General features: G+C 41.3%; 2 protein-coding genes across 3 annotated transcripts in view; one reads left to right on the forward strand and one right to left on the reverse strand.

Moving 5' to 3' along the window:
* EFCAB11 (EF-hand calcium binding domain 11) overlaps positions 1-759 on the reverse strand; it is an 81,074-nt gene extending 80,315 nt beyond the window's left edge. For both annotated transcript variants that reach the window (XR_008748555.1, XM_055812872.1), the window contains exon 1: positions 314-759. The gene's annotated coding sequence lies outside the window, so the exon portion shown is untranslated. The remainder of the gene's footprint in view (positions 1-313) is intronic.
* A 174-nt stretch (positions 760-933) lies between these two features.
* TDP1 (tyrosyl-DNA phosphodiesterase 1) overlaps positions 934-14,531 on the forward strand; it is a 45,357-nt gene continuing 31,759 nt past the window's right edge. Inside the window, exons 1-9 of the mRNA XM_055812703.1 lie at positions 934-1,016; positions 1,773-2,323; positions 3,699-3,742; positions 4,400-4,455; positions 5,481-5,577; positions 6,877-6,911; positions 9,178-9,270; positions 11,591-11,761; positions 13,318-13,396. Of these exons, the coding sequence (XP_055668678.1) occupies positions 1,777-2,323; positions 3,699-3,742; positions 4,400-4,455; positions 5,481-5,577; positions 6,877-6,911; positions 9,178-9,270; positions 11,591-11,761; positions 13,318-13,396 (1,122 nt within the window). The 5' untranslated portion in view covers positions 934-1,016; positions 1,773-1,776. The remainder of the gene's footprint in view (positions 1,017-1,772; positions 2,324-3,698; positions 3,743-4,399; positions 4,456-5,480; positions 5,578-6,876; positions 6,912-9,177; positions 9,271-11,590; positions 11,762-13,317; positions 13,397-14,531) is intronic.

A 14,531-nucleotide genomic window follows, 5' to 3' on the forward strand; every position in this document is an offset into this window, starting at 1 on the left:
TTTTCCTGAAGTACTTTTAGAAAACAAATACTCTTTCCAGAGCTATACTTAGACAAGAGATTACACACATAACATACAAAACCATGCAGCTTTCCTAACAGCTTTTTACCCACAGACCACCTTCAGCAAGGGCTGATAATAAAACGTTTAACCCCGTAGTACTGAAGAGTATATCCCCAGGCTGCTTCAGGAGGCACCACACGCAACTCTGCAGAAAAGTACTAATAAAATTACACCACCAAGCTGAAATTTTATTAACGTATTTCTTGGCATAGCTTGCTGATTTTATCACATGCTGATATAAGACACTCACGTTATTTGTTAACTGCAGTCACAAGCTTGAGGTGAATCAGGAGTAACAAGCCCCAAACCTGAGGCAGTTCGTGTTGGCAGAGGGAGGAAGCTTTGATGTCGCCTGTGCTCTTACCCTGATTAATTTTACACCTGTTTTCCTCCCGCTCCCTTCTTGTAGCCGTCAGGCAGTTACCTCATTAGCGGGACACTTCAGACACAGTCATTAACACCGAGCTCAATGAGCGATTATGCAAATACCGCACTTTCCCTAAACTAATATTAAGGTCAAATACAAATTTATTAGATTAATTCGGGTCACTAAGGCGGGGCTGTTTCTGCCGGTTTAGCAGCCTTAGAGATACCAGAGCTGCCCGAGTGCCCCCTGACGCCCGTGCGCCCCCGGGAGGGCGGGAAACCCCTCAGGCATCACCGGGCGCCCCACAGCTCCTCTCCCGCGCCGCCGCGCCAGGGGGCGCCCCGCGGCATCGGGGGCGCGCAGCGTGCGCGTGCGCGTGCCCGCGCCCGCGCCCGGGCCCCGCGCCTCACCGCTGGGCCGCCACCACCTCCCGCGTGGCAGGCGCCGCGCCGGTGCCGATTGGCTGAAATGAGCCGCGTGCCATTGGCTCGGGAGGAGGGGCGGGGCGGGGCGGGCCGAAGGCGGGCTCTGGCCTTCCGCGGCTCTCGGCGGGCGTGGGGCGCGCTGCCGGGCGCCGCGCCGGGCGGTAAGGCGCGCTCCTCCCGCGGCGGGGCGGGTGGCGGGGTCCCGGAGCGGGGGGAGCTGCCCCTGGCGCCGCGGCCTGCGCGCTGGTTCGCCCTCTCTCAGCCGGCGGCAGCTGGAGGCGGGCGGGATGGCGGCCGCCGTTCGCCCCGCTGCGGTGCCTCCCTCGGCCGCGGGCTCCGCCTCCCCCGCGGGGCGGTGTCGCAGCCGGCGGGAGCAGCGGTGCCGTCCACATGGGCGGCGGCGGACGGCGTTCCTGCCGCACTCGGCCGAAGGGGGGAAGCGCGGCTGTGGGCCTGGCAGGGGCGGGGGGGCGGCGGCGGGGGTCTGTGGCTCCAGGCCGTGGTCCCGGAGAGAGCGGCGCTGGCTCGGCTCCGTGCTCCCGTGTCCTCCGCGCGCCGGAGCCCGGAGCGGTGGGGTCGCTATGAGAAAGATCTGCGTCGGGCAAACTATTCATTTGACTTTCGAAGTGCTTTCTTGTACGTGCCCCTCTCCTAGCCCGTTTTCCATGTGCAGATTTCCACTTTAGCTGCTTCCCGCTTGATGGTTGCTCCCATGGCGCGTGTTTCTTTGTTTCCTGGGCACTGACACAAATAACCCTTGAACACTATGAAATATTCCCGAGTCAGAAGTTGCATGGAGATTCTGCTAAATATAAGATTCCATGGTAATCAGCAAATGGAAACTGCGAAGGGAAATAGGCTTAAGCATAGGAAAAATGCACAACTTTTGTTCGGGGTTTTCTTTTTGTAATCCCTAGGAACATGCTTCAGGAAGGTGCACATGGAAAGTGGACAGTATCTAGCAGTGATGAAAGTACTGAGGAGAATTCAGACAGTGAAAAACCATCTACATCTTCACTGTTGGGTGCCGCATGTGGCAATGCAAGTGGGCCGCAATATCCATGCTCCGAAGCTCGGAAGGCTGCTCATAAGAGAAAAGCTTCTCCCCTGAAGCCCAGTGATAAAAGTTTTTCTACAGAAATACCTCCAGCAGGAAAACAGAGAATTAGCCAAGAAGGCTTAGGTTGGTGTCTTTCTAGTAGTGATGAAGAGCCTGAAGATCGAGAAAACCATGCCCACAAAGAAACAGTGAAAGAAGAAAAATGTGATGCACCCAAAGAGCATCCTCAGAATCTTTGCAAAGATGATGAACTCTTAGAGGATGAGAAAGCAGAGGAGTATAATGAAACACCCGAAGAAGCCCAAGATACCTGGGTTTTGTTGAATGGAGGGAACCCTTTCAGGTTTTTTCTCACGAAAGTCAAAGGAATTGAACAGAGCTATAATTCTGGAGCCCTGCACATAAAAGGTGAACAAGTGCCTTCTACTGAAGTGGGCTTTTGGGAGACTTGTTTGCAAGAGAGTGCTTATTTTTAGCTTGTGGCTATTTTTAGGTGCATGTATTCCTTGTTGTAGCTGAAGCTTCATATTCTAAATGTCCAAGTTGTAGGAACTGGTTCCGTTATCTTTGTCTGTCTCTTTTAGATGTATAATGTATAAAGCATTAATTTGCTGATACCGAGTCTGTTGTGAGTTCGGAACTGTGCTCTAGAAATCTCTTGTGCGCTTAGCAAAGGCAAATCATATGGTGCTGCTTATTGCTGCTTTCTCTGTCAGTTAATCTGGGGAAGACCATATGCCTTTGGTTCTTAAAGGGGTGCTTTTCTTGGGTGCCTAACCATCTCTGAGTAGTTGTACTTGTCTTTATGCTGCTGAGTGGTTTGGACCTAGTAGTTCACTATTATATGGTGCAGTACAAGACAGTACATCTGAAGTTCTGTGGCTTGGATTCGTAGGCCCATTTCAATGTAATTAGAAGTGAGCACAAGTCAAGATGAAGTCTTTGGTGTACAGTACTGATGCTTCAGGAATGCTGTGTAGTTGTAGTAAAAAAAAAAAAAGTAGTTCTCTGAAGGAGAACAAATGACTGAAGACCTATACAATTAGGTTATAACTCTTCCTTGACCTCATGTGCTCCCTATGAGCATTGATTATTGATGGCAGCCTTGTGTCAGAGACCTCAGTTGCTTTACTACTGTGTGTATCCGCTTTGTGAATTCATTGTGGCTTTTGACTTGTTCTATCTTAGCAGTAGTTGTCCCACTAGGTGATTAATTGAGCTGGTGAAGGGGCTGAGAAGTTTAACCTGCAAAACCTGATTTCTGTAGAGATAGGGTATAAGATATTTTGTCTATCCTAGAACATATTTGTAATTTGTTCTCAACTTGCTGTTGTGCTTCTGTTACTGGGGTTATAAATCCTCAGTTGGATTAGTTTTCTGTGTTACCATGATTGAGCTAATGATACACATATCCTAAGAATAGTCTGCAACAAGTCTTTAAGTATTACCTGTGCCCCTATTGCTCTACTCTGCCACAGTTGTACAAGCTCTCTCTATAGGGGAGAGAGTAGTTTGATGTCCTTTTTTCCATATGATCTTGGTCTCCATCTTCTTAAAATTTGTTTTCTACTTTGAGAGGATTAATACTTTTTATAAACATAAGACCATAAGAGTTTCACAGGAGAATTCTGTGTGTTCAGAATAGTGAACTTAAGTGTGAATGTCTCTGTTAGACCAAGTCTGTGAACCGTCTGGCACTTGTGGTAGTTATCAAACTGTTTGAGATGTGAAGTTTACTTGAACTTTTTTTTTTGACTCAATTATGTTTTAATGTTTTTAATAGATATTTTGTCTCCTCTTTTTGGGACTCTCGTATCTTCTGCCCAGGTGAGTTTTCTGTTTGCCAAATTGATCTCACTTTCTTATTTCACTTTAAACTTCATAATCCATGTTTACACAAGATACCCAGGATTGTTAAATTGAGGGAATGTTTTCATGTCTTCTCACTTGTTTGTAACTGGTATTAGCAGGGAACCTGGTTAAAATACAGAGGAAACTATAAATCTTTTCAGCTGTACAATTTATTGAAATACAAAAATCATTCCATGTTCTACTTAATTTTAAGGCAATTGTAAGATGGCATTCTCCCCTTTATTGGGGGAGTGTGCAACTGAAAAATGCATATTTAAATGCACGTAAATATGTTTTCTAAAGAGAATAACCTTGTGATCTAGGAGTGATGTTTTTGTTATTGCATAGAAGCTTTTGCTATCATTCATGATATAAGTATGTGGCAAAGAGATGGTTCTTCTGCAAGTTAAATAATATATATTTTTGAATAACTTAAATTTATTCCTGAATTAAGAGACATGAAAGAAAGCATGTCAAATTCAAAAATACACCTGTTCTTAAAACATGCTATGTATGATACGTAATATTGACTGATGACTCTGTGTAGGAAGCTTTTTTTGCTGTAGTTCATTGTTCTGGCAAAGTCTGCTTTTTCTTTTTTAATAAGTCTGCTTTCTTTTCCTTATGTACAAGTTTAACTACTGTATAGATGTGGGATGGCTTGTGAGACAGTATCCGCAGGAATTCAGGTATTTTTATGAAGATGAAATGATACAGTTTCCAAATCATTCTGTTCATGCAAGTTCCTGTTATAAGTGAATGATAAACACTTGTTTGCATTTGCAAATTGTTACTAGCTGTGTATGTGTAGACTCTTGGTTTTCCTTGAAAGTTTATTCCACAGTTGTAGTTCTCTATTGATTTCTTGACTCTTTTCAAGACTGTTAAATCAGAAACTAGCCATATTGAACTCTGACCATTTTATTAATTAACACCTAGGAGTTCCCATTGTGGGCCATGATAACAATGCAGTAGATGACCAATAAAGACAGAATAACAAACTTTTTTGCCATACGGTTTACTGAGCCAAGAGCAAGGTAATGCAGGAGAAAGGAGGGAATGTGGGAAGGGCACAAGAAAACTGTGAAAGTGATCGGAGTAATATATCACGGGTATGATATTGTTGTGAACGCAGGTTTTATGTTTGCTTGAAATTCCTTTCTGGTATTTGCAACCTACTGCAGATGAAGTAAGTGTATGATGTACAGTTTTCTCTCTATCTTTTTTTTTTTTACTGGAAATGCAGTATAATGGAGCATTAGGAAGTGAACATGAAACTATTGCCGCAGTAGACCTAGCCCTTTCCTTTTCCCTCTTCCTTCCCACCTTCTCTGTAAGATAACAATTACTACATTGTCTTAGATCCACAGTGTGTGTATCAGTACTTCTGAGAACTTTTATTTGTTTGTTTCCCTCCATATAGGCAGGAGTTCCTTACAAGATCTTGTATTATTGGTTTCTTTTGTGATGTTTAATTTACTGTGTTCCCTGTTTTCCTTTTTTTCCCCATTAAAGTTTTCTAGTATCTTACTCTTACAGGTTCTATTGTAGTTAACTGCCCTTTTGAGTTAGTTAATAAGGCATATAGATTTTTAGTGCTATCTTCCTGCTGGGCTATCAGATTTAGGGGCCACAAATCATAGCTACATTAAGGAGTGGTTTAGACTGATTACTAATTCACTTATGTTTTAACAGTAATCTCCTTTTATTTAAGGAAGAAGCCATTGTTGATAGTTCATGGTGAAAAGAGAGAATCCAAAGCTGAACTGCTTGCACAGGCTCGCCCTTATGAGAACATTAGCTTTTGTCAGGTAATTGAAATTTGTATCATCCTTTAGCTGAAATTAAGCCATCTGTTGCACTCAGTCTTATTAAGGAAGAAGGGGGAAATGGCATTTGTGATGGTATTCTCAGACAGGAAAACTCCTTCAGATTCTTCTGGTAGACTTACATGTGTTCCTTCATGCTAGTACCCCAAAACGAACAATGTTGAAGCTGTCACTGGCTAAAAGTACTTTCTTAACATCTGTAACTCATGTTTTGTTCTCTCCCTAGAAATTGTGCTGTAAATACTCTTTAATAAGAGCAAAGCACTAATAAAAAAGCATTTCTGTCTGGCTTCTATGCTTTTCTTTGTAATGTTAGCCATTAAGCTGCTTGTAACAGCCATCGTATACTTCAGAGTCGCAGAATGCTTGAGGGTGGAAGGGACCTCTGGAGGTCATCTGGTTAACCTCTCTTGCTCAGGCAGGGTCACTCAGATCCATTTGTCCAGATAGGTCTGGAATATGAACAAGGATGGGGATTCCACAACCTCCCTGTGCAACCTGTGCCAGTGGTCAGTCACCCTCACAGTAAAAAAAGTGTTTCCTGATGTTTAGGGGGAGCCTCCTGTGTTTCAGTTTGTGCCCTGTGTCTCTGGTTCTGATACTGGGCACAACTGAAAAGAGCCTGGCTCCTTCCTTGCATGCTCCCTTCAGGTATTACACACACTGGTCAGATCCTCTCTGAGCCTTCTGCAGGCTGAATAGGCCCAGCTCTCTTAAGCTCTCTTCATTGGAGACATGCTCCAGTCCCTTAATTACCTTGGTGGCCCTTCATTGGACCCTGCAGTGTGCCCATGTCTTCCCTGTACTGAGGAGCCCAGAAGTGGACGCAGCACTGAATGTATGGCCTCACCAGTGCTGAACAGTGGGGAAGGATCACCTGCCGTGACCTGCTGGCAATGATCCTCCTGATGCAGCCCAGGACATTGTTAGTCATCTTTGCTGTAAGAGCACCTTGCTGGCTTCTGTCAGCTTGGCGTCCAGCAGGAACCTCAGGTCCTTCTCTGCAAAGCTGACTGTTTCTGAAAATACTGCTGGTAAGAGACCAGAAATTCTGCTGGAGCAGTTCCAGCAAAGAGTTGCGTGGCTGTTTAAAGTCTAACTTCTAGAAATTAGGGAATATGTTTAAAGGTGTTGCGGGGGGGGGGGAAGAAATGTATTTTGTGATCTGTCCGCTAGAGAGCAGTGAAGTGAAACAAAATGAAGAAACGGCTCTCCTTTAACATTCTTGCATATAGGAATGCACAATAGGAATTTTTAATGATCAACTTCTTAATTTTATAGGCGAAGCTGGATATAGCATTTGGAACTCATCATACGTAAGTAACAGCTATGAAGCAGAAAACTGGCCATCTTTAGAAGTGGAGCTGGTACATGCAGTTACTGTGATTAAGACGCTAGACTAATTAGTAGTCCACAGTATTTATAGCATAGCAAGATAGATTATTGTTTGTGAAAACATAATTCTGAAAGCCTGATATATATTAATGAAACTTAAAAGTAGTACCTTTCATGTTCTATATGTATCAGTTTCATTTATCTGCAAATTACTGTAAAGCCATAAAACTGGCCTTCATAGAAATTGCTGAGTCTTGAAGAAAAATTTCCATAATTATTTTGTATTTATAGATTATAGGTTTGCTCTAGTTTGAGAAAGCAAATCAGTTTATTGGGTATATATGAGATGTACAAGTTAGAAAATTGAAGTCAGTGAAGTGCAGGTCCTGGCTCTTAACTCGTGCCTTAATACCAAAACGGTAATGCAGAGTTGATCAGTCATTGGCAGGTCAGACATAACACTGATTTACTCAGTTTTTGCAATTAATGTGGAGGATCTGGGAAGAGTGAATTCTGAGGTCTTCTCAAAAAAACTTAAATTTGGTATTGTAGAAGTGTCACAAAGGGGATTTTGTAGATTGCAAGCTATCGATAAGAACAAATTTAATCTTACAGCAAAGATCTTTGGATTCAGGACACTGCAGTATTTTTTTAATCAATCCTTTCATAAACTCACTTTATAAAACATAATATTATGCTAAAACATTGATCTTAAAGAGCCATTTGTGGTGTGTTTCTGGTAGAAAGCAAACTGACCTCATTGCCTACTTGGAGAAGAATATGCAAATAAGGGAAAAATCAGCATTTGAAAAATGAATGTTGCTTCTCGGGTTTAGTGAGGTATATGGATGGAATTGAGGTGGTTTTTCAAATTGATTGTTTTTAAAGCTTTAGGTTATTTTCACTTAAGCAGTTTAAGCAGCAGCTCTCATTCTTGTATGCCCAACTTTAAACTTTTTCTTCTACCACGCTTTGGGATAAGTAATGGATAGTGATGTGTAATGCTACAGTTCTTTAGCTCTATATTTTAAAGGGTTGTTCTGGGTAGTATTTCTGAATGCATGTTCTACTGCAGGTGGAAAACATCAGGTGTGTAGCAGACCAGTAAATCTGGATATTGTTGGGTAATGAAACAATTTTGTTTGAAGAGAAGCTTGACAGTTTCCACCCCATCAAATATAAAGACTTAAATTCACATCATTCCTGTTGTATGATGTAAAACTTAAATTACAAGTTGGTGACCTTTTTGAGGTAGTGATGTTTTAATCAGTTATCACTTATATACCTTAATCTTTATTTTGCTGTAAAATACTTATTTTACTGTCAACTCTATTTGTGCTTAGATCAAGGCATAACACGTGGGGAACTACTTTATAGTTAGGAAGTCTTGCATATTGCATAAACTATGCAGGAAGCACAGGAAAAATGTGCAGGTACTTGAATACTAGTTTGCTGAGCTCTTAACATCAAAAGCAGAAATTACTGAATAAATCATTGTCTAAACTTGAGCCTGATATGATTTGCATAGCATTATCTTGCTATGGGACAGCAATGAAAATAAGTGTGTTTCCTTACAGCTTTCATTTTTGAGCATTGGTTTCTATGAAAACCATCTCATCCTTCAGGGTCACATGGATATGCTGTATTTACACAACTATTGAAAACTTGTTTGTGAAAATTTGAACATTTATGTTACCAAAACTACAGATGTTTATTTTTAACTCTATTACTAATTTTAAAATGCCTTTGTGCTGTAGCTTGAGTTTAGATTTACGATAGATAGCCTTTTTTGCTATCCCAATGGTTAGTTACCTATATACCTTCTTTTATTTTGAAAGTTCTCAGTTTGAGAAAAGAACTAGGTTTTAATTCAGCTATAAGCACAGGCCATTTAGTGTTCCTTAATTTTTTAACTATCTGCAAAGGAATAATTTTATCTAAAGAACATAGCAAATATAGAAAGTGTTCTGCAAGTATTAATTTTTTGTTTGGGGAAATCAGTTGCATGAGATATTAAGCTGTACTCCAGAATATATTGTAAGATGCTGCTGACAAAAGTACTTGGGGGTGGTCTAATAACTGCCAAGAGTTTGGCATGCACGTGGATTGAAGTCTTACTGTTTTCACTGTGCAGAACAAGGTTTTGATAATAACTACCTTGGAGCATTTTAATGAATTGTTAATTTATCTCCTACACTCAATACACTTGAAATAGACTGAGTATTATGTATCCTTTTCTTTTAAAAGGAAAATGATGTTGTTGTTATATGAAGAAGGTCTTCGAGTTGTGATACATACATCCAATCTTATTGCTGAAGACTGGCACCAGAAAACTCAGGGGTAAGCAACAATCTCTAGCAGGTGTATGTTTACTTGAATACTTTCAGTAGGTATCTGCTACTGCTGGAGACAAGATGCTAGGTTGGATTATCCAGTGCTACAAGTCTTACACTCCTAAGATACAGCTATCTTGGAAAACCAAAAATCAAGCCTAAAATTGTGGTAGGTATCTAAGCCTGAACTCTACTTGCTTTCTACTGTAAACAAAGTTATGTCCTGAGCTGGCTGTTACCTTAAACTTGTTCTGGCTGATTTAAGATCTTCTATTATGCCATGCTGTCCCTTTGTGAAAAAATTGCCTAGCTATGAAGTACTCTTCATACAAATCTGAAGCAGCTATTTAGACTCTATGCTGGGTTAAAAGCTGCCTGGATGGCCAAGCCCAGCTAGTGGTAGTAAGTGGAGTGACACCTGGCTGGTGGCCAGTCACAAGTGGTGCTCCCCAGGGCTCAGTGTTGGGGCCAGTCCTCTTTGATGTGTTTGTTGATGATCTGGAGGAGGGGATCTAATGCACCCTCAGTAAGTTTGCAGGCAACACCAAGTTGGTAGGGAGTGTTGATCTGCTGGAGGGCAGGAAGGCTCTGCAGAGGGATCTGGACAGGTGGATTGACTGGCTGAGGCCAAGTTGTATGAGGTTCAGCAAGGCTATGTGCCAGGTCACAACCCCACGCAATGCCACAGGCTTAGGGAAGAGTGGCTGGAGATCTGCCTGGCGGAAAAGGACCTGGGGTTGTGGGTCAACAGCCAGCTGGATATGAGCCAGCAGTGTGCCCAGGCGGCCAAGGCAGCCAACAGCATCCTGGCTTGTATCAGACACAGTGTGGCTGGCAGGACTAGGACAGTGATCGTCCCCCTGTACTGGGCACTGGTGAGGCTGCACCTCAAATCCTGTTTTGGTCCCTCACTGCAAGACAGACCCTGAGGTGCTGGAGCGTGTCCAGGGAAGGGCAGTGAGGCTGGTGAAGGGTCTGGAGCACAAGTCCCATGAGGAGCAGCTGAGGGACCTGGGGCTGTTTAGCCTGGAGAACAGGAGACTTGGGGGGACCTTATCACTCTACTAACACCTGAAAAGAGGATGTAGGCAGGTGGGGGTCGGTCTTTTCTCCCAGATTACAAGCAACAGGCCAAGAGGAAATGGCCTCAAGTTACGCCAAGGGAGGTTTAGATTGAGTACTAGGAAAAAAGTTTCTTACTGAGAAGAGGTGGTCAAGCATTGGAACAGGCTGCCCAGGGAAGTGGTTGGATGGCCATCCTTGGAGGCGTTTAAAAAAACATGTAGATGAGGTGCTTAGAGTCATGGTTTAGTGATGGACTTGTCAGTCCTGGGTTAACAGGTGGACTTGATGATCCAAAGGTCTTTTCCAGCCTAAATGAATCTGTGATTGAAAATGGCTTTTCAGAAACTACTCTCACCTTGACTTCCATTTTGCTGCCATTAAATGTGGCAAGGTTTTGATGCTTCTCACTTGTCTGGGGGAAGGTCTCAAGGGTTTTGAGTGGCAAAATAAAACCACTGATTTTTTTGCCTTCAGATCTTTTACTTAAGGATGGCTTTAGTATCTTTTGGTAGTTAGCTTTTCAGAAAGTGAAGAAGGCATGAAAATACCTACTTGGGATGGTTAAGAAGTTGCCCTACTTGTCAAAAATGAAAACCATTTTTCTTTTTAGCTTTTGCACCCTGCAATAATATGCAGTATCACGAATGTGATGGTTCACTGGCTTCTTATTTTTATAGGCTTCTGAATTACAGAGGATAATATCAATGTGTTGTAAAGTTGATAATGCAGAACCTTTGGTTTCCATGGCTACAATAATGTGTGACTAGAAAGAAATGCTAGATGTTTTCCCTGCATAATGCCCACCCTGTTTTATTCTGTTGGAAGTTCTGGAGAAGCGAGTTATCACTGTGGGTTACTCTTCAAACTGTGCAGAACTTTGAAATGCTGTAATTGGTCATTTTTTCTATATCATTATGGAAGCCAATACCTCGGAAGAATTCATTACAGTGTTCTAATCGTACAGAAAATCTTTGAAAGGACTGTTCGTTGGTAAGTCTGAGCCTGGCCTGTTTAACAGTGGTGAAAGCTGTAAACAGGTGCATGGATAAGTGTGAGATTGTCTTCATTTGGAAGTATTAGCTCTATGGTATTGAGTATAAGACCTGGTGATTCTGTAATTGTAAAATAAAGGCAAGTCACTTTGTAGTTAGTATCACAATAGATCTGTCTAGTATTCATTTGGGACCTTCAGGTGTCTTTGATCACTTACTAAAGCCATGTGTTAATGTGTGGTGTCCTTATTTTTGTGGCTTTGTTTTTAGAATATGGCTAAGCCCTTTATATCCAAGGCTACCTCAGGGAACAACTGGTTCTGCTGGTGAATCTGAAACTAATTTTAAATCCGACCTAATAAGTTACTTGATGGCTTACAATTCTCCTACGCTCAAGGAATGGATAGATCTGATTCAAGAACATGATTTATCAGAAACAAGGTATAAGTTATCTTGTGTTTATAATAACTTGCACGCTGCTTTTCCAAAAAATTTAAACATCTCTGTTAGGATCTATTAGACCATGGGTTTGGTTTGTAAGCTTACCTTTTTACAGACTTAAGTCTTCAAACATTAGTCTAACTTTAGGCAGTTTTTTAAATCTTATGTAAGTTATGTTGAACTGACCAGCTTTTAGTTTTATAAACATATGTTTTAAAGGAATGAAAAAAGGTGCATCAGCAATAACTTGACACAAGGTAGATATACATAATAGATACTCGGTTTCATTTAAGTCAGTCTAGCTTAAATATTTGCTCCAATAAAATTATCAGTAGACAAAACTGCATTGTATTTAGTTTGTTGTGCAAGAGGGATCATACAAGCCAAGGTTACTGTAATGGGGATTTTATTAAGAATAGGTTTCTGAACTTTACCATATAAGTACAGTCTGTATACATATGTATAGATATTTGTCCATTACAGGCATGGATTTGTCTGGTAGGCAATGTTATGTTAAATAATAACTCTGTCTTGAAATGGTCTTCTCTAATATTGCATTGCTGATATAACTTAAAATAATTCAGGATGCTTAATTTACTTCTAATAGATACATCCCACATTTCTACTGAAATGTGGCATTTGCTTCAGAGAGTGTAGATCTCCTTGGCTGCTTAATAGTAGTTTTATAAGCTGGCAAAAAATTTGGTGGAAATAGAGACTGAAATCCTGTCTAGTTTAATACATAAAAAAAAAAGTCCTTTTTTCTTTATGTGGATTCTTAGAAGATTGGAAGGGGTAAAAAATAAAAATAATTGTCTTAATCAAGTGAGCTAACACCCTGAGCTGCTGTTCTTATTCACTTTGTCATCTACATGAGCTTGGAGAGGTTGGTAGAGCCCTAACTGATGTGCGTTTATGCATGGGTTAGGGAAGAGTCAGTTGTTAAGATAAGGATCAGTTCCTTGCCATATAAAATATGTAGGGGACATTCATTTATGGATAAAACTAGGCATGAGTACAGTAAAGAACAGCTGCTTAAAGCATTGTTTTGAATCTGAGCAGGTCTGTTCTCAGGGTAAAGTCAAACAGGATACTAAACCATTACTAGGAAGACAGTTGAAGAAGGTGTACTTTGCATCTGAACTATTAGGTGACCAAATGAAATCTCATACTGAATGAATCTTCCAATTTAGATGTAGCAATAGATTGGCTTTACTCAAAATTACATATTTATTTCTGTGCCAAATAAGAGCTCTTTGCATTTATGCTAACATGATCTGTCTTCTGCATTTTTGTACACAGGAATAGATGCAGTTCTTGTGTAGGCTATAGAATAGCCTGGTGGTGCATGACAGCTGTATAGGATGCTAATAATAAATTACACAGCTGAAAATCCACTTTATATTATAAAGCTTAAATGTGAAAGATTAACTATTTCTAGTTGTACTTCTATGTTCAGCCTTGCTGATAGGTTTTACATAAATACCCTAATACTTTGCAAACCAAAACACTTCAGAGTTGCAAATAACTTTGCGTTGTGTTTTTCCTCTCTGTAGAGTATATCTGCTTGGTTCTACCCCTGGACGATATCAAGGTAGTGACAAAGAGAAGTGGGGTCATCTTAGGCTCAGGAAGGTACTAAAACTATAATCTTTTTTGTTAATATAATTTTAACTGTAAATATAATTTTGGGGAGCATTCTTTAGTTCAATTTTTCCAGCTGTGATCAGCAATCTTTTAATACATTGGTACAGTTTGCTAGCAATAACGTAAGCTTCCAACTTATCACAGCGTAGACTTTGCACGTAATATTCCTGGGAATTACTACCATGCTCAGCTTGTGGTCTGAATGTACTAATGGATATCTGAGGAGTCACCATGACTCAAATGGCTTTGTCTGCTGTTGGTTTTTCTAACAGGTATGACACCATAAAAACTTTGTGACTGGGAAACAAATACAGCCTTTTTCAAAGGCACTCACTGAGTGAAGATGTGTTGATACGGACTTGCTTGCACATAGGGAACAGGCTTATTTTGTTTACTGAAATGCAGAGGGCTATTACAATTTCTTCTTCCCTATTGACCTGACAAAAAATCACATTAACACCAAATTTGCATGTAGGTGATGCCATCAGTTCAGTCAGGTCTTTAGTTTTGTTCTGTTATCTTTCTAAGATCTTGATTTTTTAAATTATTTTTTTTAAATCAACTGAATAATTAGGAACATAGATTTATTTGTTTTTTTTTTTTTAAACACCACCATCCCCCCCCCATTTGTTTTTTTGGAAGAATTTTGGGTATTTTGATCATGAATCAGTTCACATGATAGCAGGTCTGTTGGCAACAGATGGGGTACCCCTGTCTCAAAGTGGTAAAAGGATCTAGGATCACTAGGGCAGTGATCGTCCCCCTGTATTCGGCACTGGTGAGGCTGCACCTCAAATCCTGTTTTGGCCCCTCACTGCAAGACAGACCCTGAGGTGCTGGAGCGTGTCCAGGGAAGGGCAATGAGGCTGGTGAAGGGTCTGGAGCACAGGTCCCATGAGGAGCAGCTGAGGGACCTGGGGCTGCTTAGCCTGGAGAACAGGAGACTCAGGGGAGAGCTTGGTGTGCTCTATAACTTCCTGCAAGGAGGTTGTAGTGAGGTGGGTGTGGGTTTCTTCTCCCAAGTAACAAGCGATAGAGCCTGAACTGGTGCCAGGAGAGATTTAGTTCAGCTATTAAGTGAAATTTCTTTACTGAGAAAAGGTGGTCAAGCATTGGAACAGGC

The sequence above is a fragment of the Falco peregrinus genome, chromosome 1 (assembly GCF_023634155.1).
Source record: "Falco peregrinus isolate bFalPer1 chromosome 1, bFalPer1.pri, whole genome shotgun sequence".
Taxonomy (NCBI): Eukaryota; Metazoa; Chordata; class Aves; order Falconiformes; family Falconidae; genus Falco; species Falco peregrinus.